The 25,900-nt window shown below is 38.3% G+C and overlaps 1 protein-coding gene across 8 annotated transcripts in view; it reads left to right on the plus strand.

Moving 5' to 3' along the window:
- Positions 1-25,900, plus strand: part of PRPF4B (pre-mRNA processing factor 4B) — a 908,191-nt gene that overhangs the window by 876,680 nt on the left and 5,611 nt on the right. For all 8 annotated transcript variants that reach the window (XR_007724930.1, XR_007724929.1, XR_007724931.1 and 5 more), the window contains 12 exons: positions 3,282-3,455; positions 7,008-7,163; positions 9,018-9,099; positions 10,343-10,553; positions 13,711-13,784; positions 15,136-15,226; positions 15,860-16,007; positions 17,771-17,908; positions 18,806-18,959; positions 22,690-22,804; positions 23,401-23,552; positions 25,217-25,303. Coding sequence is in view for 1 of the 8 variants with exons in the window: in XM_050787193.1 (XP_050643150.1) it covers positions 3,282-3,455; positions 7,008-7,163; positions 9,018-9,099; positions 10,343-10,553; positions 13,711-13,784; positions 15,136-15,226; positions 15,860-16,007; positions 17,771-17,908; positions 18,806-18,959; positions 22,690-22,804; positions 23,401-23,552; positions 25,217-25,303 (1,582 nt within the window). In the remaining 7 variants the exon portion in view is untranslated. The remainder of the gene's footprint in view (positions 1-3,281; positions 3,456-7,007; positions 7,164-9,017; positions 9,100-10,342; positions 10,554-13,710; positions 13,785-15,135; positions 15,227-15,859; positions 16,008-17,770; positions 17,909-18,805; positions 18,960-22,689; positions 22,805-23,400; positions 23,553-25,216; positions 25,304-25,900) is intronic.

The raw sequence follows: 25,900 nt of genomic DNA on the forward strand, positions 1-25,900 counted from the left end.
TGAATGGGTATAAATACAAACTGACCCTGAAAGTGAAGTCATCATATTTTCAGAGAAATTTCAAATTTAATTTCCAAGTGCTATGTCTTAAGAGAGTCTTGTTGGCACTGTAATTAAATAGCCCCTTTTTCCTTTGGCTTCCTGGATGGAGGCAGTTATTAGTTTTACTGATTCTGTTATCTCAAGTGCTTCTTAATTATCCTGGTGGTCTTTCAGTTTGCTTTCAGTTTGAAGAGCAAATTCTGAGGAGTTTATATTAAAGACTAGAGCTGAGTATTTGAAATAAAATTTATTTTTAATTACAGAAGTGGTGCATACTTATTAAAGAGAAATCCAAATAAGCCTGTAAATTGGCTCCCTTTTCATTTCTCCAGTACTACTCCTTAGAAATTTATGTTCTCTTAGCTCTTTCATTGCACAGACAATAACATGGATATGAGGGATTTTTTTTTTTTTTTTTTTTTTTTTTTTTTTGTTTATGAAACTGGAGTCATTCATATTCACATGTGGCTTTTTTCAGGAAACATTTCTGTGACAAAACATAGAGATTCTGTTTCATTCTGCCTAACAGCAACTGGTATTTCAATGTAGATGTATTACAGTATCATTCTCCTGTTGAAACTGATGAAAAATTTAGGCTGGTTCCAATTTTTCACTATTATATGCAAAGATGTCCATTGGTTATATGTGAGGTTTATTTATAGAATAGATTCATAAAAGTGGACTTGCAAAGTCTCAGGGTATGTATATTTACATTTTAGAAAGTTATTGCTAAATTTCCATCCAGGAAATTTAGATCAATTTCTACTTCTTTGACTACGTCAACTGCCCTTTTTCCTAAAACTTTATTAGGAAAGTTTAGGAAGATCTTTATTACCAGGATACCATATAGTATTTTGTCACCCTTAAAACAAAAAAACCCCAAAAATTGTTTTAATCGAAATTTCTTAGATGGCTAGTGAGGATGAACATGTTTATTTTCTTTATTTTTCTTTCTTTTTTTTTTTTTTTTTATTTTTCTTTTTTTTTTTTTTTTTTTTTTTTGAGACGGAGTCTCGCTCTTTTGCCTGGCTGGAGTGCAGTGGTACAGTCTCGGCTCACTGCAACCTCCGCTTCCTGGGTTCAAGCAGTTCTCCTGCCTCAGCCTCCCCAAGTAGCTGGGACTATAGGCGCGTGCCACCATACCCTGCTAATTTTTTTTTTTTTTTTTTTTGCATTTTTAGTAGAGACGAGGTTTCCCCATGTTGGCCAGGCTGGTCTCGAACTCTTGACCTCAAGTGATCGCCTGCCTTGGTCTCCCAAAATGTTGGAATTACAGGCATGAGCCACTGTGCCTGGCCCGTTTACATTTTTTAACTGGTCTTTGAGATTGCGCGTGTGGGCGAGCAGATTAAATAAGAGTTTCCTCAGATGACCCTATCAAGAAAGCACTACCAAGAAGTAAGCACTGCAGATCTGAGTCAAAGTCTACCTTGCTCATTTTGGCTGGATCAGAGAAAGATTCTTGGGTTCTGTATACTGTGCTGAAACATGCAAGACAGGTTGTGTTTTTAGGTTTTTATTAAATGAGGAAGGCTGGGTGCAGTGGCTCACGCCTGTAGTCCAGCACTTTGGGGAGGCTGGGACAGGTGGATCACCTGAGGTCGGGAGTTCGAGACCAGCTTGACCAACATGGAGAAATCCTGTCTCTACTAAAAATACAAAATTAGCTGGGTGTGATGGCTCATGCCTGTAATCCCAGCTACTCGAGGCTGAGGCAGGAGAATCGCTTGAAGCTGGGAGACGGAGGTTGCAGTGAGCCGAGATCACACCATTGCACTACAGCCTGGACAACAAGAACTAAACTCCGTCTCAAAAAATAATAATAAATTAGGAAAATACTGTAATGTTATTATTTGATTATGGAGACAAACCTATTTACAGTCTGACTGTTCAGATTAAATAGTTGTGTCCAAACCTGGAATAACATTAAGAAATGTTCAAAACCTGTTTTGAAAAATTAAGCTGTAGAAAGGCCTGTTGTAATACAAATATCACATTAAACGAGTAAAACTCACTGAAAGGTACTTCTGTGATAAGTATTGAAAAGTTGGGTTTTTGTGGGGTTTTTTGGGGAGGCTGGAGGCAAGGTCACACTCTTGTCATCCAGGCTGGAGTGCAGTGGCATGATCTCTGCTCACTGCAGCTTCTGCCTCCCAGACTCACGCCATCCTCCCACTTGAGCCTCCCTAGTAGTTGGGACTATCTTCACATGCCACCACACTTGTCTAATTTTTATATTTTTTGTAGAGATAGGGTTTCGCCATGTTACCCAGGCTGGTCTCAAACTCCTGAGCTTAAGTGATCCGTCTGCCTCAGCTTCCCAAAGTGCTGGGATTACGAGTGTGAGCCACCACACCTAGCTATTGTTTTTGGTTTTTTGAGACAAGTTCTCACTCTGTCACTTGGGCTGCAATGGCACAAACACAGCTACTGCAGCCTCAACCTCGTGGGCTCAGGTGATCCTCCCTCAGCCTCTGAAAGTGCTGGGATTACAAGTGTGAACCACTGTGCCGGGCCTATTATACTTGACATTAAAAATAAGATTTTTGGCCAGGCATGGTGGCTCACGCCTGTAACCTCAGCACTTTTGGAGGCCAAGGGAGAACCACTTGAGGCCAGGAGTTCGAGACCAACCTGGGCAACATAGCGAGACCCCCATCACTACAAAACAAAATTAGTCAGGTGTGGTGGCATGCCCTTAACGGTTCCAGCTACTCAGGGCGGGCTGAAATGGAAGGATTGCCTGAGCCTGGGAGGTCAAGGCTGCAGTGACCCATGTTCGCGCCACTGCACTCCAGCCTAGGTGACAGAGTTAGACCCTGTCTCAAAAAAAAAAAAAAAAAAAGAAGAGATCCTTAATTGGAGAAATGTCAAAATGTAGAAAGAAAAAGTCTTCAATGGAAATGGGATATTTGAGTAAATGGAATATTATACTCACGTGGGCAGGTTTTATTTGGGTTGTTTATTTGAAATTAGAATCAGTAACTTTACTGGTATGAGTAACCTTTAGTAATTCTTCAAATTGTGGGACCAGAGGAAATAAGACCTTTCATTGTTTGCCTGCAATAACACTAAAATGTCATTGTGGCCATCTGAGTAAGTTTTGTTACAAAACACATTAATTAGAGTTCACTCTCTTTAAGCTAGTGTGCCTTTTCTTACAGATATTCCTTGCATATAGAAAAAAAATCATTTACTTTGATTTATTTTTCTTTTAACTTGCATTTGATCCCCTTAAGAACACGACCTCGAGATGATATCCTCAGTAGACGTGAAAGATCAAAAGATGCCAGCCCCATCAATAGATGGTCTCCAACCCGAAGAAGAAGTAGGTCTCCCATTAGAAGGAGGTCTCGTTCCCCACTCAGACGTAGCAGGTCTCCAAGAAGAAGAAGCAGGTCTCCTCGGAGAAGGTAAAGACATTTCATCCTTGTGATTCATTAAACTCTGAATGGTTTTTTTTGTTTTTATTTTTTTTTTGAGACGGAGTCTCGCTCTGTTGCCCAGGCCGGAGTGCAGTGGCCAGATCTCAGCTCACTGCAAGCTCCGCCTCCCGGGTTCACGCCATTCTCCTGCCTCAGCCTCCCCAGTAGCTGGGACTACAGGCGCCCGCCACCTCGCCCGGCTAGTTTTTTGTACTTTTCAGTAGAGACGGGGTTTCACCGTATTAACCAGGATGGTCTCGATCTCCTGACCTCGTGATTCGCCCGTCTCGGCCTCCCAAAGTGCTGGGATTACAGGCTTGAGCCACCGCGCCCGGCCCTGAATGTTTTTAAACCACCCATGAGCTCAGTTGGTAGGTTTTCTTTTGACCAGTTTTCTCTGAAAAATCGTAGTTGTGTTCCCAGTTTCCTTTTACCAGCAGTCTTTACACGTGGGTTTTCTTTTATATCGTTTCCTTTGAATTTTAACCAAATCATTACTCATTTAAGATGCAATAAAATTAATCTTTTAAGAGTAGGACTTTTTTCTCTCTTTTATGAGAGATAAATATTAAATGAGCCAGGCTTAGGGATTTTTTTTTTTTTTAACTGGCAAGGTAGATCATATAGTAGTAAATATGTAGTCCAGTTTCTTATCATTTTATATTAATTTTGCATATTGATAGTTACTGTAGACTTTGGCCAAGGCCTATTTAATTTGCCATAGAAACCACTTTATCTGAAGCATATGTAATCAGTAGTAGGTTAAAAAGGTGGTTTATAAAGCAGGGAATCATTTTTTAAAATTCATACATACATGAAATATTTTGATATAAAACATAAATGGGTATTTGTTCGCCCATCTTTTAACATTTTTAATTGAAGTAATAAATGAATGTAATTCTTAAAAAACAAAGGCTTATATTGTAGTCATCTCTACATATCTCTCAGAATTTTTGTATGCTGTATTCCTAGAAGTGGAAATGCATGGTCTGAGTACACTCTGGACAATGAGGGGTTTTATTTATTTATTTTTTTTTAGACAAAGTCTCACTCTGTTGCCCAGGCTGGAGTGCAATGGCGCAATCTCACTGCTACCTCCACCTCCCGAGTTCAAGCAATTCTTCTGCCTCAGCCTCTCAAGTAGCTGGGACTACAGAGGTGCGCGTGCCACCATGCCCGGCTAAATTTTTTTTTTTTTTTTTTTTTTTTTTTTGTATTTTTTTAAATAGAGGTGGAGTTTCACCATGTTGGTCAGGCTGGTCTCAAACTCCTGACCCCAAGTGATCCGCCCGTCTCTGCCTCCTGAAGTGCGAGGATTACAAGCATGAGCTGCTGCACGCAGCCACAATGAGGGTTTTTATACCACCCCTCACCCATGTTTCTCTTTTGCCTATTTTCATCACACGTTTTTGTTCTTCTAGAGTCAGTATAATCATTGTGATCATGTATGTATTCATTGCTGGGCAAATAGTCGGGGGAGGAGGGCAGAGAGGACCTGCCTTCTGAGACGGCTAGTCTGCTGGCTCCAAGCTCATCTTACGACTTGCTTTTTTCTCTCTTCCCTTTTTATAAAAAATTTCTTGTGTTCTGAAATTTTATTATGTGCCTCTGTATGTGGATCTTTATCCCCATTTATTTTCCTAATTACTAGATAGGGCCTTTAAAGCAGGGAGTTTATGGCCTTCTGGGAAATGTTTGTGCTTTGTTTTGTTTTCTTTCTGTTTTTTTCCAATTGGACCTTCCGTATTGCTCCGTATATTAATGTTTTATTCTTTTTTTCCAGAAATAGTTTTTCTTATCTCTCAGACAATAGCGAGGTTATTTTGTGCGATTTTTGTTCTTTATAGTTTTCTTTGCTATATTTTGTTTCTTCCCACATTCCTTTTGCTGCATGTTTACCTTTCATTTGAAGACTTTTCTCACACAGCTGGACCCTTCATTGCTGCCTATTCTGACTTAATATTTAGGTACTCAGAAAGCTGAATGGGATTTTTCTTCTATTGTGACAGTGTAGAACTTGTCGGCTAGTGGTTATCACTTCAGAGTAATTAGATATTTTTGGATATCAGTGACTGTAGATGTATTGTCTTAGGCTATGAGTTTTCCAGAATCCTTTCATCTCCTCCTGGGAAATAGACCTGGCTACCAGTAGAGTTCTCTTTCTTCATAATGTAAGCTTCCTTATAATCCCTCCATTTTTGGTGTGTGCCTCTCAGCATCTGGAATGGCCAACGCTTCCCTAGAAAGTAAATCTTAAGTGTTCTGCTAGAATGCGAAGGGAGTGGTTGACGTTTTCCACTGAGTTGGGGAGGGGAGTCTGGCTGTTTATAAAGGCTTTCAACCAATTCTGTCTTCAGCTCTTACCTCACACCATCTTGCGGAGGATAGGGAGTCTCCAATTCCTGAGGCTTTCTGGGAGTGTGGTGACGTGTTCTGTTTCTGATTTACCTTGTGTGTTCATGTTGGACCAATATTCAGCTCGATTTGATCTGTTACTATTCTTTACTCCAATTTGCACATTCCAAGGTTTTCTTCTCATCTCTGCTATCATATCTCTTGACATTCTCCTTGCCTGAGGGTTTTCCTCCCCTCCCCACTCCACCCCACTCCCCCCCTGCCCTCCCTTCTTTCTCTTTTCTCTCTCCCCTCTCCCCTCTTCTCTTTTCTCTTCTTTCTTGAGATAGGATCTTGCTCTGTTGCCCAGGCTGGAGTGCAGTGGTGCAGTCACGACTCACTGCAGCCTCAACCTCCTGGGCTCAAGGAATCCTCTCAAGAAGCTGGGAGTATAGGCATGTGCCACCACACCCAGCTGATTTTTTTGCATGTTTTGTGGAGACGGGGTTTCGCCATGTTGCCCAGGTTGGTCTCAAACTCCCGAGCTCTGCCTGTCTTGGCCTCCCAAAGTGCTGAGATTATATGTGTGCACCACTGCACCTGGCCCCCAGTTTTTTTGTTTTTGTTTTTGTAAGTACTCGTTTGCTCTCATTTTAGTAAGATTTCTTTAAGTTGAGCTCGTTGAAACATACATATAACTTACATAAAGTAAAATGCTTTTTAGTGTAAAGTTGTGTGTATTTTGACAGACACATAAGTCACACTCAAGTTAGAGAATGTTTTCATCACTGCAAGTTCCCTTTTGCCCCTTTTCGGTCTCTCCCTTCACTCCAGTGCTTGTGTACACAACATTGATGCTCTAAGAATACAAAGCAACAGTAGGTATTTATCCCCATAGAGCTTACATTTAAGTTCAAGTTCATATCCATGGGAATAATTTCTTAGTTCAGAACTTGATAAGGAATGGTTGTGTTTTGGTTATCTTCAGCTAAGCTGATTATCTCAGTCTGATGTTCTGTTCTTTTTCTTAAAATTTTCAAACGACCTTTTTAAAAAACAGACTATTTTTAGAAGAGTGTTCGGTTTACAGCAAAATTGAGTAGAAAGTAGATTTTCTATATATCCCCTGTGCCCACACATGCATGCCTTTTCCCACTTTGACATTTAAAAAAATGTATACCTGTCTTTTTCTTCTCCTTTAAATAGGGACAGAGGTCGGAGGAGCAGATCACGCTTGAGAAGGCGGTCTCGATCACGGGGTGGTCGTAGACGAAGGAGCAGAAGCAAAGTAAAGGAAGATAAATTTAAAGGAAGTCTTTCTGAAGGAATGAAAGTTGAGCAGGAATCTTCGTCTGACGATAAGTAAGAATAGAACTTTCCCATAACTTTGTTTTTCCAGTTTAGAGAAGTCTTATTTGGCCTGGAAATTGTTAAATAATTTCCACCTAAATATTATTATAAGTGGCTCCATTGATTTGGCTCTGAATTTAAAAGTTAGTCTTTTGTGAATATTGTGTAGGTTGTATCAGAGTTAGTAAGTGGTTTTCTGAATTTAGGTGTTTCAGCTTTGGCTGGAGTGAATATTGGGCCTTCATTTTATTGTGAGCCTACCCTTTGTTTTTATTATGAACACTAATAAAATGCAGAGCCAAAGTTACCAGATTTTGGGAGGAATTTTCTATAAAAGTTTAGTTTTTTTTTTGTTTGTTTGTTTTTTTGTTTTTTTTGAGACAGTGTCTCGCTCTGTCACCCAGGTTGGAGTGCAGTGGTGTGATCTTCGCTTGCTGCAAACTCCGCCTCCCGGGTTCACGCCACTCTCCTGCCTTAGCCTCCCGAGTAACTGGGACTACAGGTGCCCACCACCAAGCCCAGCTAATTTTTTCTATTTTTAATACAGACGAGGTTTCACCGTGTTAACCAGGATGGTCTCATCTCCTGACCTCGTGATCTGCCCGCCTTGGCCTCCCAAAGTACTGGGATTACAGGTGTGAGCCACCGCGCCCGGCCAAAGTTTAGACCTTTGAGTTTGCGTCAGATGATACATACTTTGCAATTGAGGCTATTTTGTGGTGGGTGTCCTTGTTACAATGTGAAAATGTAGAAGCATTTCAAGTGCCTGTTACAATTGTGGGGACATTTTTCCCTGTCTCTACAAAAAATACAAAAATTAGCCAGGCCTGGTGGCACACGCCTGTAGTCAGGAGGCTGAGGTGGGAGGATCGCTTGACCCTGGGGGGAGGAGGTTGCAGTGAGCTGTGGTCACACCACAGCACTCCAGCCTGAGCAAAAAGAGTGAGACCCTGTCTCAAAAAACAAAAATAAATAAAATGCAAACTTAATTGTCTAAGTGGAATATCTCAAAAATAAATGGGACAAATCTAGAGCCATTTTCAACAGGAGGTTATTTGCCTCCCTGGGGACATGTCTGAGGACATTTCTTGTGATTGTTGGCTAGAGGCCAGGGATACTGCATTCTACAATGCACAGGATAACCACCCCTGACACACACACACACACACAACTATCCATATCCGAAAATAAATCATGCTAAGGATGAAAAACCCTGATTAAATCCAGGTGATTAAGAAAGTTGGATTGGGGAAGGGCATTCTACATAGATTCTGATATAATCAGAGTGTAGTTTGCCTATTCTGCAGCAAACATTCAACAAGTAGGATCATTGAAAACGTTGCACTGGGAAGGATCATAAAGATTGTGGAGGTTGGTGTTTGAGGGATAGGTGCGGAGGGTTGAGGGTAGTGTTTTGGAGTAGAGCCACATTCCCCTTAAGATTATTTGCATGTGCATTTTTGATAGAGAAATACGGCTATTGCTTTCTTGAGCTTTTAGGCAGTTCTGACATCCAGAAAAGGTAGCAATTTACTTATCTTACCCTTGCCGTGAGAAAACTAAGGCTAGAGAGGTAAAGTGACTTCACTAAGGTCATGGAAAAACTAGTGGTAACTTTTGTAAACCTGGAGTTATTTCTTTTATTCCCAATTTTGGTGCCATGAAATAGATGAGAAGAAAACTGAGACAAAGTTAGGTGACTTCCCTGCATTCGAAACCAGGCAGTTAACTGAGATGGTTTGGAAATAAGGGTAATATGACTTAAAACTTTTGCTCTAACTTACTGATACCTACATTTTCCTGTCTTTAAAATGTAGAAGGGGTATGGTTTTAGAATCTCTAAGGGTGTTTGAATTTTTCTTTAAGCCTTGAAGACTTTGATGTAGAGGAAGAAGATGAAGAAGCCCTGATAGAACAGAGAAGAATCCAAAGGCAGGCAATTGTTCAGGTATGTGATTTTAATGAAAAATAATCATTGTTGTAAAATAAAGATTTTTTTGCTTTAACAAAAAAGTAACATCAATAACAGTTTAACAGGTCCTTAGAAAAGGAGAGTATATATAAAATTATCTTTGTGAGATTTGAAAAAATGATCATTTTTTTAGTTACTATAACTGAGATGGTTGCTCTGTTGGTTATACATAGAATTCTGGTTGTTTATACATATAATTCTGATATAAACCTCTTCTGTAATACATAAGAATTTGAGGTTTGCTTTCTTTTTAAGTTAATGAAGACGTATGAGTGTAGAATAAACTGGAGGAATTTTATTTAACAAAAAATTATGCATGTTACTATGAATGAAGTAAATATTTTAATATCTAGTAATGGCAAGTTTTATAATGTGAATGTGGTAGTATAAATGAAACATTTGAAAAATAATTTTAAGACTAGAGCCAGATGAAGAAGAAGATTGGGTGGGGAAAGAATGTTGTACAAAGATCTTGATATAGTCATTTAATTATAAGGTTTGCTGACTTGGAAGTTTGTCAGCTCTTCCTCAGAAGAGAAAAGGAGAAAACAGCTGTGGCAGCTTACCTAAACATACATAGCAAACCGTAAATCAGGTAATAGTATGCCACGTTGGAGTGGAGGACAGAACTTGCATTACCAGAAAGGAAGTAGGGCAAAACTAATTCCAGAGGAAGCTTACTTTTCTGGGACACTGGTAAAATTGTAGTTAATAAACTGATATCCCTGAAGATGTGGATGAATCTTTTTTTGTTCTTGCTCAGGTCCACAACCCCTTACCTCCAACCCTTGGGGCCATATGTGCTTCAGAACTCAGACATTTTGAGTTTTAGAAAGGTGTTATGGTGCATCTATTTTGTGCCATCAGTGGGGTCTGCAGTGGACCCCATAATCAAACACATTAGTATTTCTACAGTGAGGCATCCTATAGTAGTCACACTGGGGAGAAAATAAGACAATAAATGTTATCTCATCTGATAAGGTGAAGTGTTGCCACCTGATGAATGTGTACCAAAGAAAAACTTTTTCAGATTTTTGTGAATTTAGAAATTACATAAGGGATTGTGGATTTGATTGAACCCCAAGATATAAATACTTTTTGGTTTGTTACATTATTTGATACATTCTCTTAACTTTTCACTGCAGCAACTCTTAGCAATGAATGTATTTGGATAGCATCCGATTTTATGAAAGTATTATTTTCTGTATTGTTATTACAGAAATATAAATACCTTGCTGAAGATAGCAATATATCTGTGCCATCTGAACCAAGCAGCCCCCAGAGCAGTACGAGAACACGATCACCATCTCCAGATGACATTCTGGAGCGAGTAGCTGCTGATGTTAAAGAGTATGAACGGGAAAATGTTGATACATTTGAGGCCTCAGTGAAAGCCAAGCATAATCTAATGACAGTTGAACAGAATAATGGTGAGTGAGATAGAGTTTTGTGCTGGCAATGCTTTTCTCTGAAATTTTAGCTCTATAACTTTATAATAAGGGACCTTATTTGGGGTGGGATTGGGAAAAGTAAAAGGAATTAGACATGTTGCTTCTGGTAAATATTGCAGTAATATAATATTAAATATGTCCTTACAAATGTTCTCTATAAATGTGTTTTTATTAGTTCACATATCCTGAATAGTATACTGAACTCCCGCATGTTCATTACCTTTTGTTTTGCTTGCTGTTTTAAAGTAAATCCAATTATGATTTTATTCCCTCGTAAGTACTTGTCTGTATCTCTATCAGTTAAGAACATTAATGTTTAAAAACATTAAATAAAAGAAGTTTCCACTTTTTGGTTACCCCAAAAGATAGTTTGTACAGGAAAGACAGGGTAAATACATGTTTATTATTTACTTTATTTACCAGTTTTTAGAATAGAGTTGGTGCCCTAGCAACCTCCAGCAATATCTAATGAGATATTGACTGTTGTGTTAGGTGTTCATTGTTTGCTGTCATTATGTGCTTGATCTGTTTCTTTTTTTTTTTTTTTTTTTTTTTTTTTGAGACGGAGTCTCGCTCTGCTGCCCAGGCTGGAGTGCAGTGGCTGGATCTCAGCTCACTGCAAGCTCCGCCTCCCGGGTTTACGCCATTCTCCTGCCTCAGCCTCCGGAATAGCTGGGACTACAGGTGCCCGCCACGTCGCCCGGCTAGTTTTTTGTATTTTTTTAGTAGAGACGGGGTTTCACCGTGTTAGCCAGGATGGTCTCGATCTCCCGACCTCGTGATCCGCCCGTCTCGGCCTCCCAAAGTGCTGGGATTACAGGCTTGAGCCACCGTGCCCGGCCCTGCTTGATCTGTTTCTATCTGGTGCTGTTATTTTTTCTTTCTGAAGCTCAGATTGGTCTAACTGGATTGGGGAAAGGAGCCCTTTTTCAGTTGATTTCTCACGTCCTTTTGGCCTAGTCCTTTAGTATTGAATATAGCTTTCTTACTTTGTAGAACAGGGACCAGCAAGCTTTTTGTCTAAGAGGTTAGGTAGTAAATAGTTGAGCCTTTAGTAGGTATATTGGCCTTTTCCTCTATAGTTCCATATAGTGAACTTGTTGGGGGGCAGAACCTGCCACAGATAGTACATTGATGAATGGGCATAGCTGTGTTCCCGAAAAAACTTTGAAACTGAAATTTGAATTTCATCTAATTTTCACTTGCCACAAAGTATTCTGTTCCCCCCCCTGAACACTTACAAATGTAAAAATAGGCCATACAGAAAGAAGCAGCCGGCTAGATTTCGCCCACAGTCTGTATATAGTTTACCGACTCCCGTTCTAGCAAGATGCCACAGGTTTATCTTGTGCATGTCTTGCCCAGAGCAGAATCAGCTATTTCTCCAAGTATCCCTGGTTCCTTTTAATAGGAAATGCCATTTAGACATCACAGGACACTTACTAGTGTCTGTTATTTCTGGGCCTTTTCACTGGACAAAGTTAGGAAGTAGATACTCTTTTGGAAAGGAGGAGTTTACACAGATACTGCCGATTTAAAATTGAGATTATAGGGGCTTATTAATTTAAGATTTTATATTTCTGTCTTATTACAGTGAAAAATTTAGTTCTTAACATGATTACTGATATGTTATCTTGAAACATAAGACATCAGTATGATTATTGTTACTAAATGTACTAACAGTGGCTTAAAATTTCAGTGGTTCTTTTTGTTTTTAGAATACATTCTAAGGTGTATAGGCACAATTTTCTGTCTTTTAAAATCATTTGAAATCTCCGTATGGTATGCCACAAATTTGACAGGTTTAGGTTTATTGTCATTTGCTTTTGATTTTTAGGAGTCATCTTTTTTTTCTTGATAACACGTATGTCTTTCATTATTGTGTGTATGTTGTATTCTTCCTACACACACAAAACCAAACTACACATACTTAGATCAGTATGCTTTTCCTCACTCCTTTTTATAGGCTATGCCATAGTTTATTCAGTCAGACTTCTAATGATATTTGAATTGTGTCCAGTTTTTGGCTATTCATTGGGTACTGATTATTATGGCATTGTGCATTAAGTCATTCTTTAATTCTTGGCCACTGTGTTTTAGGATAGTTCCCTAGAAGTGGGATTGCTGGGTCAGAAGAGGGAGTAAATATATAATTTTGCTATATATTACCAAATTTCAGTCTTTTATAAGGGTTATACCATTTTGTCATCTTTCTGAGTGCTTGTTTATCCAGAGCCTTGTTAACAGAGTGTTGTTGTACTTTTGGATGTTTAGCTACTAGTATCAGAGGTCAGAAAATGATACCTCATTGTAGTTTTAATTTGCATTTTCCTTAATGTAAGTGGTAATGAGCATGCGTTCATATGGTTAAAGCTACTGGATTTTTTTTTCTAGAAACTCCTTTTATTTTTTAGCCAAGTTTTGTATGGGATTGTTGGACTTTTTAAGGGAGAGATACATAGAGATTTAGATCTATAGTGGAAATATTAACCTCTTGGGATTTAAGGTGCAAATGAATAACGTTTTTTAAAGGTGAGCTTTTATTTTAATATAAAGTCATTGCTTAGCTATAAGCTTATTCATTTAAACTAAGAATAGAGAAAGTTAACATTAGGTCTTTCGACTTTTTTTTGAGCCAGAGTCTAATTCTGTCACCCAGGCTGGAGTGCAGTGGTGCAATCTCAGCTCACCGCAACCTCCTTCTCCCGAGTTCAAGCAATTCCCCTGCCTCAGCCTCCCAAGTAGCTGGGATTACAGGCACCTGCCACCATGCCTAACTAATTTTTGTATTTTTAGTAGAGATGGGGTTTCGCCTTGTTGGCCAGGCTGGTCTCAAACTCCTGGCCTCAGGTGTTCCACCCACCTCGGCCTCCCAAAGTGCTGGGATTACAGGCGTGAGCCGCCATGCCCAGCCAGTCTTTCAACTTTCTGAAATGCACTCTGTTCCTAAAAAGTGAATACCTCTATGTATCTTAAATGTTAATAAAGTGATTCTAAATTGAATACTATTGGGAAACTGATGTGCAAGAGGGCAAAAAAGTTTGAATTACTATTAATGACTTTCCATTCATTTATTTTATTTTGTGTTTTAAATCGTCTCTTCACTTTTCAAACATTAATGCTGATTTCCTTTAAGGTTCATCTCAGAAGAAGTTGTTGGCACCTGATATGTTTACAGAATCTGATGATATGTTTGCTGCGTATTTTGATGTAAGTAATTTTAAATCAACTGTTAAACAGAAAAAAATACAATAAATATATGGGTGTGTACATACATACAGAGAAAGAAGGATAAAAGAAATAAATATTTTGAGCAGTGTGGGTGAAAGGTGTCTGAAAACTCTATCTTAAAATCTAAAATTAATGTCAAATTTTAAGACAGGTATGGCAGAACAATTTGAGTCAAACACCAAATGATAAACATGTAGTTATTTGTACAGTATTGTGTATTTAAATACATACACATACATATGGTAGTTAGGTGAGACAAGGAGATACCAATATTTTCTGGGTCTATTAGAATAGACTCTACTTTGGGGCCTCTGTATTGTATTAACAGGTAATTGAGAACTTAAAGATTTGGAGTTTAATAGAATTTATTGAAGAATTGGAAATGTTACTTAGAGTAGATTAAGAAATTTTGGTGACTTTGCCATTTTTTTCTTAAATTTTTATCGATGCATTATGTTGGGAAAGTCTTAAACTATAAACATGGTCAAACTTGGGGACATTTTCAATATAATTTTCAAAGGACCTGAGAAATAAGAGGCCTTTATAAGAGGGGGTAGAGAAGATAAACATAACAGGGAAAATAAAAATGTGGTAAGATAATCATGTATGTGTATGTATATATACACACACACACACAGAGCAACAGGAGCACCAACATATAGATGAATTAGGAGAGAATGAAATGAGTATTGACCCAATTTTGGTGTCAGTACTCATTGCTTGGTTGATATTGAAGGATCTTCTGGGCATCACGGAGAGTAAGGTGCAGTAAAGAATCATCAGAAGTACCACATATTCTTATTTTTCAATTTTCCACATAGTGTCAACTAGTGCAGCCAGTGACTTAACATTTCATGCATGTATGGGAAGAACACAAATGATATAACAGCTATAGAAAATTGTATCTGGTTTTGAGTTTTCTTTTTTTTCTCTTTTGTTTTGAGATAGGGTCTCATTCTGTCCCAGACTAAAGTGCAGAGTACAGTAATTAGTGAGATCATGGCTCACTGCAGCCTTGAATTCCTGTGCTCAAGTGATCTTCCTGTCTCAGCCTACCAAGTAGCTGGGACTACAAACACAAGCCACTACACCGGGCCTTTTTTTTTTTTTTTTTTTTTTTTTTTTTTTCCTGAGTGTTATTTTGAATCAAGATACTTTGGTCTCATGTTTCAGCTATGTTGGATTTACATAAGTGATAGTAAGAGTTTATTTAATTTGGAGTAAAATGCTTTTATTAAATTATATCTGGTGTTACCCTTTTGTGTTTAAAAGAAGTGCTTTAAATGTCTGACAAGTGGGTAAACTGTTCACGTTGCCTCTTTAATTTCAGAGTGCTCGTCTTCGGGCCGCTGGCATTGGAAAAGATTTCAAAGAGAATCCCAACCTCAGAGATAACTGGACCGATGCAGAAGGCTATTATCGTAAGTTCACATTTTATATTAACTTTAGAGTTCATTGTAAAACCTTGCAAAAAAGCATGCTGCTTGATGCAATCACAGATTATTGGAGAACTCTGAAAAATCACATCACAGTGCCATCCTTAAAAAGTGTAGCACATGCAACAGCTGCATGAACTGATATGTATTCTGTAAGCAGCCCAGAGGCATCACAAATGGAGGTGAGGTAAAGTCTTAATGTACAACCTAAATCTATTCAAAGTTATTTTCAGCCATGAGATAGTCTTCCAGAAGGAAGGGGTACGTCACTTACTCGTCTTGATCTGAAACGAAGAAAAACAACAAACAGAAAACTTTGGATGCCAGTCTTGCAGTATTTGTCATGCAGGACTACAATTAGAAAAACTTAACTCAGTGTTAAAATTGTCAGCAGTTGATAGGACAACAGAAACTCTTCTAGTGATCTGAAGTGGGCATGCAGCTTCTAACCACACTCTGATAGAGTGATCAGTGGAGGCATGGCTTTGATTCTTCCTTGTGTCTAGGAAACCAAATAGTAGAGATTTAACACAATTTTAAAGTGATTGCACTGTGTTTCCTCCTTTCTGATTCTATTTATTATAGTCAGAATTCTAATTTTTTAATTTCCTTTTTTAGGTGTGAACATAGGTGAAGTCCTAGATAAACGTTACAATGTGTATGGCTACACTGGGCAAGGTGTATTCAGTAATGTTGTACGAGCCAGAGATAATGCAAGAGCCAACCAAGAAGTGGCTGTAAAGATCATCAGAAACAATGAGCTCATGTAAGTTCAGAAGACGTGGGAGGAAACCTTTAACAGTACAGATATTACAGATGAACATGTTTTCAAACTATTTTTTTAAAGTGATACATGATACAATGTGTAAAACAAGTATTGCAATTATGAAGTAATGGAAACAGTTTTTTTTGACTGGATTTTAAAATTATAGCCATATGTTATATGTACTAGAACAATAGACTGATTATTTTTAATTCATTTCAGTGCATTGTAGTACCTACTATACGCACTGATAACAACTTAAACTCATTCTCTCTATTACCTGTCTTATGCCATCCTTTGCTTTATTTTAAGACGAGTAGAGAAATGAAAAGATCATACTGATTAGCTGTCACTAAGGTGACTTGCAAAGAAGTGAAAATTTATCCGAGTGATGAGAATCTGTCTTTTTTTAATTTGTTCCTGTTTTCCTCCAATAGAATAGTTAATTGCCATACCTGTATGTTTTAATTCCACACACTGAGCTGGTATTAAAATGAACTTAATGTTTTTGAAATGTTAGAAATAAGTGTTAAGTTTAGGTTGCCCTGGGCTTAGAAAGGGCCTTGTTTTGATGGGAAGCCCCAACTTCTATATTTAGCCCCTCACCATAAAATGTAGCTTGTTGACAAATTGTAACAAGAATTTCCTCAGATAACCAAGTGTTAAAATTTGATAAGGCGTCCATTACTACGTTCTGTTTTGGTTTGTTTTTTTTTTTTTTTTTTTTTTTTTTTTTTTTTTTTGAGACGGGGTTTTGCTCTGTCACCCAGGCTGGAGTGCAGTGCCATGATCTCGGCTCACTGCAACCTCTGCCTCCTGGGTTCAAGGAATTTTCCTTAATCAGCCTCCTGAGTAGCTGGGATTACAGGTACCTGCCACCATGCCCAGCTAATTTTTATATTTTCAGTAGAGACAGGGTTTCGCCACAGTGGCCAGGCTGGTCTTGAGTTCCTGACCTCAAGTGATCCACCTGCCTCGGCCTCCCAAAGTGCTGAGATCACAGGTATGAGCCTCTGCACCCGGCCGATTACTGCATTCTTAAAGGAACCAAGACTAGTGTGCAGTGTGGTTTCATTTTTGTTAAAAATAATGTCAAGATGTGGGTTATTTTTTTATTTATTTATTTTTTTGAGATGGAGTTTTGCTCTTGTTGCCCAGGCTGGCGTGCAATGGTGCGATCTCAGCTCAACTGCAAACCCTCCATCTCCCAGATTCAAGTACTTCTCCTGCCTCAGCCTCCCAAGTACCTGGGATTATAGGCGCCCGCCACCACCCTTGGCTAATTTTTGTATTTTTAGTAGAGACAGGGTTTCACCATGTTGACCAGGCTGATCTTGAACTCCTGACCTCAAGTGATCCACCCGCCTCCGCCTCCCAAAGTGCTGGGATTACAGGCATGAGCCACTGCGCCTGGCCTGTTTTGAGATAAAATATACAATATTGATATTCCTTCAGGCAAAATCAAAATTTTAAAAAAATCAAAATAAAGATGGGTTTGTTCCTCAATGTTTCTGTTTTGTGCATTGATTATTTTGGAAATTAACTATGATAATGATAGTTGACTAAATACAAAGTATTATGTGAATGATATATAGAGACATCATTTCTCAGTAGATTTATTAGTACTTAAAAATACACAGACTCCTCCCACACATCACCTGACCATCAGACTGGGACTAGCAAATATATTATGTAGTGCTCCTAAATTCTATATATATTCAATTTTAACCCTTTTTTTTTTTTTTTTTTTTTTTTTTTTTTTTTAGGCAAAAGACTGGTTTAAAAGAACTAGAATTCTTGAAAAAACTTAATGATGCTGATCCTGATGACAAATTTCATTGTCTGCGACTCTTCAGGCACTTCTATCACAAGCAGCATCTTTGTCTCGTATTCGAGCCTCTAAGGTACAATGTCAAAACCTATACATTACATTGAAAATTTAACTTCTTCATCTTTACCATCTCATTTTGGATAAATGCTGTGACAGATTTTCTGGGTATTTGATTTATTTTATCCACACAGCTCTGGTTTTATTGTTTAACTTTTGGTTAACAGCTGGTCTTTGTTGTTGTTGTTGAGACAGTCTCACTCCGTTGCTCAGCCTGGAGTACAGTGGTGCAGTCTCGGCTCACTGCAACCTCCGCCTCCCGAGTTCAAGTGATTCTCGTGCCTCAGCCACCCAAATAGCTGGGATTACAGGTGCACACCACTACACCCGGCTAATTTTTGTATTTTTAGTACAGACAGGGTTTCACCATCTTGGCCCGGCTGGTCTTGAACTCCTGACCTCAATTGATCTGCCCACCTTGCCCTCCCAGAGTGTTGGTGTTACAGATGTGAGCCATCATAATCCCAGCTAGTCTTTTGAATCATGAATCTACAAACGTTAGTTGACTATACTGTACGCCAGGCACTACTCTCATGGAGCCCATAGGTCAACAGAGAGAGTCTCTTAAAATGAAATATTTCAAGGAATTTTTATCTTCAACAGTATGGCTTTGTTGTGTTTTCAAATGTGAATCTATTCTGAAATCGAAATGGGAGTTTTACCTTGCCTATCTTTCTTCCTACTTATTTAGAAAATTGAATTTATTGGGAAACTGTGTTATATACGTACAATTTGATACGCTCTTTTCAGTATAAAATAATTTATCAAATGTGGGGACGGTTCTTAGGTATTTTTATTGTTTGTATTCTGCACTTGATTGTACTTTACGCTTGCAAATGTTTTTGCCTTTTTATATTTCCATTTTGCATTTTAACTCCTATTTTGTTTTTTGTGTTTTATTTTCTCCTAAAAGTATGAACTTACGAGAGGTGTTAAAAAAATATGGTAAAGATGTTGGTCTTCATATTAAAGCTGTAAGATCCTATAGTCAGCAGTTGTTCCTGGCATTGAAACTCCTTAAAAGATGCAACATCCTACATGCAGATATCAAGCCAGACAATATCCTGGTAAGTCAAACAGTCAGGCTGCACTGTGCATCTTATACATATCTTAATAGCAATATGATTATTATGAGAAATAACAGAAGCATAGTTCAGTATATTAATCACGTATTTCAAGTGACTAATAATTTTTATCTTTCTTGGAAATCGGACAGTGAAATTTTATTGACAAGTATGAAGAAAAAGGAAATGTGCAGTTGTCCGTTTTTTTCTCTTTTGATTGATGGATTTAAAGGATGCACCAATCCTGGAATTCTTTAATGTAGTAATAATGAGTTTCTTCTGTTATCTTAAAAAAATGCTGCACATGTTGCTGTTTTGAAATAAAGAGTGTTCCTGCTCTTCTGTTTGCTAATTTTATAGCTCCCTAAGCTGTGGCTCCTGGGGGCCCAAACACAATAAAGCTCAGTTGTGGTTAGGTATTCTATTTAAAGGCATCGCTTTTGAAGTTTTTTTATTTTATTTTTAAACTTTTAAGTTCAGGGTTACGTGTGCAGGCTTGTTACACAGGTAAACTTGTGTCATGGAGGGTTTGTAGCCATTTTTCCTGATTCTCCCACCTCTCACCCTCCAGCCTCTGACGGACCCCAGTGTGTATCGTTCCCCTGTGTGTCCGTGTGTTCTCACCTTTTGCAATCTTCATCCTCTTCCACTAATGACCTCTGGTGGTGATGTGCAGATTTCACAATGTATATGTTTTTGAAATTTTGAAATACATACATATTATAGTGATGGGATTAATGTACACACACACACTCCTCCCCTCCCCGGCCCCATTACTTCACCCTCTTTTGTGGCCTTCAGTTTGGGTCGTGTTCACAAATTGGAGAATTCCAGCTTATCTTCTGGTAACATTCTGCATTTCATTTTTTTAAAATGGGTTCTTTTTATCAACTCTCCTACAGTTGATGCCTAGGAGAGATCCTGAAGACTAATAGGGTGTTCTTTATTGGGAACTGTTGGAGCTATAACAAAATAAATACTTTTTATTTTTTCTTTTGTTTTGTTTTGAGGCAAGGTCTTGTTCTGACACCCAGGCTAGAGTGCAGTGATGCCATAGTGGCTCACTGTAACCTCGAACTCCTAGGCCCAAGCAGGTCTCCTGCCTCAGCCTCCCCAGTAGCTGGGACTGCCCACAGGCATATGCTACTACGACTGCCTAATTTAAAAAAATTTTTTTAGAGATGAGTTCTTGCTGTATTGTCCTGGCTGGTCTCAAACCCCTGGGCTCAAGCCGTCCTCCTGCTGCAGCCTCCCAAAGTGCTGGGATTATAGGTGTGAGCTACCATACTTGGCCAAAATAAATTCTTTAAAAAATGGTGATCTCATTGAAGTTTAAGGACTTTTTATCAATAACTAAGCTCTTCAATTCATATTTCTCTTTTTCTTTTTTCTTAATATCTTAAAATATTTCCTTCCAGACAGCCACATTAGTAGTGAGGTGCATTCCATTTTTATATTTGGTCTGAATTATTATTGTATTGTATATCTAATGTAACTTGGAGTTAAGGGAGCTGAGTAATTACATTGAAATGGTAAGTGCATTAAAAATGAATTGTAAATTTGTGTGGCCAATTTCATAGTTGATTTTTACCTCAATTTTTTTTTTCTTTTTTTATGAGACGGAATCTCACTCTGTCACCAGGCTGGAGTGCAGTGGCGCGATCTTGGCTCACTGCAACCTCCGACTCCCTGGTTCAAGCGATTCTCATGCCTCAGCCTCCCGAGTAGCTGGGATTACAGGCAGATGCCACCACGCCCAGCTAATTTTTGTATTTTAGTAGAGACAGTTTCACCATGTTGGCCGGGATGGTCTTGATTTCCTTAACCTCGTGATCTGCCCGCCTTGGCCTCCCAAAGTGCCAGGATTACAAGCGTGAGCCACCATGCCTGGCCGATTTTTCGTTTTTTAATTGTGAAATACATGGTTCATGTCAAAGAATATACAAAACATGTACAATTTAAAAGGTCATTTACAGTGAGCATCTTTGTAACCATTGTGGAGGTTAAAGAATAACACATTTGCCAGTGTCATAGAAGAAGCTCTTGTTTTTAAAAGCTAAACTAGTATAGGTTTTCACATACATTTAAGAAATGTTTTCCCTTCTTCCTGGGGAAGGGAAAAATAGACCTCAGTGACGGAGCTGATTTTTGTTAATGGAAGTCCAAAGCCTTTAGCTCGTGATTTCAGGCATCAGTGTGGTTTTTAAGTACCACATTCCTCATGGCAGGAGTAGAAGTTGTGTAGCAAACTGAAGTGCATATGAGTATGGATACCCTGCTGTTATTTAAGGCATTTTAGCCAGCCCAAGAGTTCCACTGATAAGATTCTAATTTTAAAATGTTTCTTAAGTTTTCTGTGGGTATTGAAACTGCTTAAGTAGCTGAATTCAACTTATACTTTAAAAAGGTTTTTTTTTTTTTTTTTTTTTTTTGAGACCGAGTCTAGCTCTGTTGCCCAGGCTGGAGTGCAATGGCCAGATCTCAGCTCACTGCAAGCCCCGCCTCCCGGGTTCACGCCATTCTCCTGCCTCAGCCTCCCGAGTAGCTGGGAGTACAGGCGCCCGCCACCTTGCCCGGCTAATTTTTTTTGTATTTTAGTAGAGACGGGGTTTCACCATGTTAGCCAGGATGGTCTCGATCTCCTGAACTCGTGATCCGCCCGTCTCGGCCTCCCAAAGTGCTGGGATTACAGGCTTGAGCCACCGCGCCCGGCCAACTTTAAAAAGTTTTAAAAGAACTTTCCTATTTTAAGTTGCTTTTCTGATTCCCAAGACGAAAAGAATGGTAATCAATGTGGGAGTTAAAAATAATCATTTCTGTTCCTATTAATAGCTTAACTCTGGGTATCATTTATAATAGTCCAATCTCCCCACAGAGACTGCCTAAGGCTAAAGTGTTATGCTGCTTTGGGGTGGGAGCAGTAGGCCAAGTTCAAGTCCCAACTCGGAATTTGTGTGTGTCTCTTTTGAAGGGGGGAAGGGACTCTGGAATATGAATTATCTTCACTTGTTAATCCTGAACATGCTTCTGACTCATGAGTGGCAGCAGTCATGGGAGCAACTCCAGCCTTTCTCAGCAGATGTCACTATTACTGTGTATGTTGAAGTATTTACAAAGGAAAAAAGAAACAAATGACTAATATAGAGTTTGTGTTTATCAGTTTTGCCAGATGTATTTAACATTTTCTTGACTAATACCTTCTTTATATTTAAGGGCTAATATTTTTTAGACTTGAAGTGATTGCTAAATTTGGGATGATATAGCAGCTTCGGATGAAGAATGTTTTGTTTTTGTCCAAGTTTAATTTGAATCACCCTTCTGCTTTCATTGCCATCGTAATTCTCTGGCAACTGAAAGTTAACTTAAATATGAGTCCTTAGTAATAAAACTTTATTCAGGTATTCAGGGTCTTTTTAGAAGATGCTTTGCTTCATAAAATTAGCTTTTTCTCTCAGTACCCCACCCTTTTAAAAATGCAGTTGTTAAAATTAATGTACTTTGTGGTATCCATGTCCTCACTGAAAAACAGTTTCTACTCATTGTAATGAATATTTGATACATATTAACTTTTCATAGGAAATTGAATTAAAAATAAATAGAAAAGGAACTTTTAAGTGAGTGTTTTTGTTGTCAGTATTGGAATTAATATAACTTTTCAAAGCCAATAATTTTTATTTATTTGTATTAATTATTCCTGGCTTGAATTAAATTCCGTTGAAAAAATGTTTTGCAGGTTAATGAATCAAAAACTATTTTAAAGCTTTGCGATTTTGGGTCGGCTTCACATGTTGCGGATAATGACATAACACCTTATCTTGTCAGTAGATTTTATCGTGCTCCTGAAATCAGTAAGTTTCTTAATGTTCTTTGACCTGGGCCATCATATGTGGTGGAAACCGCATACTTAATGTCTAAGCACTGTTTTCCATCACACTTCAGCAGCTGCACGAGTTCATTCCTGAGGAAGGGAACCGTAGCAAGTTCATCCTCCTCAGGTGGAATGAAGGTAGTTGTGACAGGAGTCTTGATCATGTCGGGAAAGAGTAGCAAAACAGTTGTGGAAAATCCTCGACTTTAGAAGACTGCTCTTGATTATTCAAGGTCTGATTATCACATTTATGGATTGTATGGGACCTTTGTTTTTTCCTGTTCCCTTGGTTGAGGCTGATTAGCACCTCCACCAAAGGTGAAATGAGAAGAGAGAAGAAATACATATTTTCTTTTGCCCTTTAAGTTCCTCCCCCACACCTCCATTTTTTAAGGTTTTTAAGTTTGAGTCTCTATTAAGAATTAGTGGGAAAGAACACAAAACTAATTGTCAAACTAAGGCATTAAGATTGTGATTATAGTCCAAGCTAAGGTAGCCCCTCATTAGTGGAAATAAAAATTAATAGCAGTCAGTTTTCCTTGTCTTCATATATTAAAACTTTGATTTTGTTTTCAGTTATAGGTAAAAGCTATGACTATGGCATAGATATGTGGTCTGTAGGTTGCACCTTATACGAACTCTATACTGGAAAAATTTTATTTCCTGGCAAAACCAATAACCATATGCTGAAGCTTGCGATGGATCTCAAAGGAAAGATGCCAAATAAGGTAAGACATTAGCATGAGCTTCTTTAAGGTCTTAGTTTCTTATAAACTGACAGACTGCTGATACTTGCTCACCACTGGTGAAATATAAAACAACAATTTCAGAAAGGTGGGTAGATGGCTATCATGATTTCTTAGGGTCTTTCCCTTTTCTGGTGTTTCAGTTAGTGGTTCTAATCAGCCGAGAGCTAAGGATAAGAGAACTTTTTCACTGATGGACAGAGAGCAGCAATATTTTGGGAATGCACCTTTATTGGTAAAAGTTTCAAAATGTTTGGAAGATAGAATGGAAAAAGATGTAGATCGAGTTAGGTTAAATATAAGAAAGTGCTTAGTGGTCAGAGAATGAATAGGTGAATATTAGATAACTTTAAGAGGAACTTGATGTTAATTAATTAATTAAAGATTGGAGGTTATTTGAGAAAGGTACCAAGAAAATTTATTTAATATCTTTCTAACTCACCCTTGATACTTCAGCTATAATACTAGTTTCTGTTTAACATGAAGCAAGAATTTAAGCATCTATTAAAGTGTCTGAGGGCCATAACTTAGCTTTTTATTTTATTATTATTTTTGGTTTTTTTGGAGAAGGAGTCTTGCTCTGTTACTCAGGCTGGAGTGCAGTGGGGCGATCTTGGCGCACTGCAGGCTCCGCCTCCCGGGTTCACACTATTCTCCTGCCTCAGCCTCCCGAGTAGCTGGGACTACAGGCGCCCACCACCACACCCGGCTAATTTTTTGTATTTTTGGTAGAGATAGGGTTTCACAGTGTTAGCCAGGATGGTCTCGATCTCCTGACCTTGTGATCCGCCTGCCTCAGCCTCCCAAAGTGTATATAGGCCACCGCACCCTGCCATAACTTAGCTTTTTAAGAATTTCAGCCTATTTGCTGAATTTCTAAAAGATTTACACATTTTTCATAAAGGTCAGAAGCCTGTATGGCTTTTATTTTTTATTTTTTTTTATTTTTGAGACTGGATCTTGCTCTGTGTCCCAGACTGGAGTACAGTTATAGCTCACTGCAGCCTCGAACCAAACCCCTGGGCTCAAGCAATTCTCCTGCCTCAGTCTCCAGCGTAGCTGGGACTACAGGCATGTGCCACCACACGCAGCTAATTTATTTAATAATTTTTTTGTGGAGGTGGAGTTCTGCTATGTTGACCAGGCTGATTTTTACATATTGTCCAAATTCTATTATGTTGGACTTTTTTTAGAATAAGTTACATAAAAATGAGCTATGTTGGTATTAATTGTAATGAAGTCTGACCTGTATCATATTAGGGCTGTTGGAACGTAATTTGTAAAGTGGCATTAGGTTACCTAACTGCCAAGGAGAAAAAAACCTTAGTTCTGTAATATTTTTAGGAACAAATAATTTAAAGTCTTTGTTGACTCTCCAATTTTAAATAGTGAAAGCACAATTTGATGTTATAATTGTTTTAAGTCGCTGCCTGGACAAATATAATTTCATGTTATTAAGTGGTTTTAGGTAGACCATTTGTATTTGCTTTTCCAAAGATTTTAATGAATTCCTGGGATCAAGGGAATCTGAGATCAAACAAACCTACAGAGACTAAATACTTATTTGACTTATTGTATTTTAAATTGTTAGTAGGCCAGACTGTTTCATAATAGTTCAAAACCCAAGTTTTTGTTTTGTTTTGTAGATGATTCGAAAAGGTGTGTTCAAAGATCAGCATTTTGATCAAAATCTCAACTTCATGTACATAGAAGTTGATAAAGTAACAGAGAGGGTAAGTGTTTTAAATGCAGCATTCAGTAGTTATTTTATTGTTAATTAATTGAGTACCAAGTCATACTAGGAGCTGGTGAATTAAAAAAAAAAAAAAAAACAACACACAAAAGTAAATATTTCCTTTTTGCTGTTGACCAATTCCTAAATAAAACACATTAGGCCATGGAAAAGATGAAGGGATTTTAAAATGTTTTTCTAGCATAATGAATTTGTTTTTATTTTAGGTCATATTTAGGCCCTCGTCACATCTTCTTTGGATTACTTTCTTGGTCTGGCTTCCCATCCAGCTTTCTTACTGCTGCTGGAGTGATGTTTCTGAAAACAAATCTGATCATGTTCCTGTCCCTGCCTAAAAACCTTTGTTGGCTCCCTGTTACCTTTGAAATAATAAAATTTAAATTCCTCAGAATGACAAATCCAACTTCCTTCGGTTTTGAAACCTCTCTTCAGTGGACTCAGAACCCCCACCCTTCCACATTTGGCCAGAAGGCATGCTGGTTCAGACCTTCCTGCCTTTGCTAACAGACCTCCCTGAGCTTAGTCATTTCGTGTGCTGCCTCACCCCCAACCCCCTAAGAAATTTATCTTCAAGCCT

Source organism: Macaca thibetana, chromosome 4 (genome assembly GCF_024542745.1).
Source record: "Macaca thibetana thibetana isolate TM-01 chromosome 4, ASM2454274v1, whole genome shotgun sequence".
Lineage (NCBI taxonomy): Eukaryota > Metazoa > Chordata > Mammalia > Primates > Cercopithecidae > Macaca > Macaca thibetana.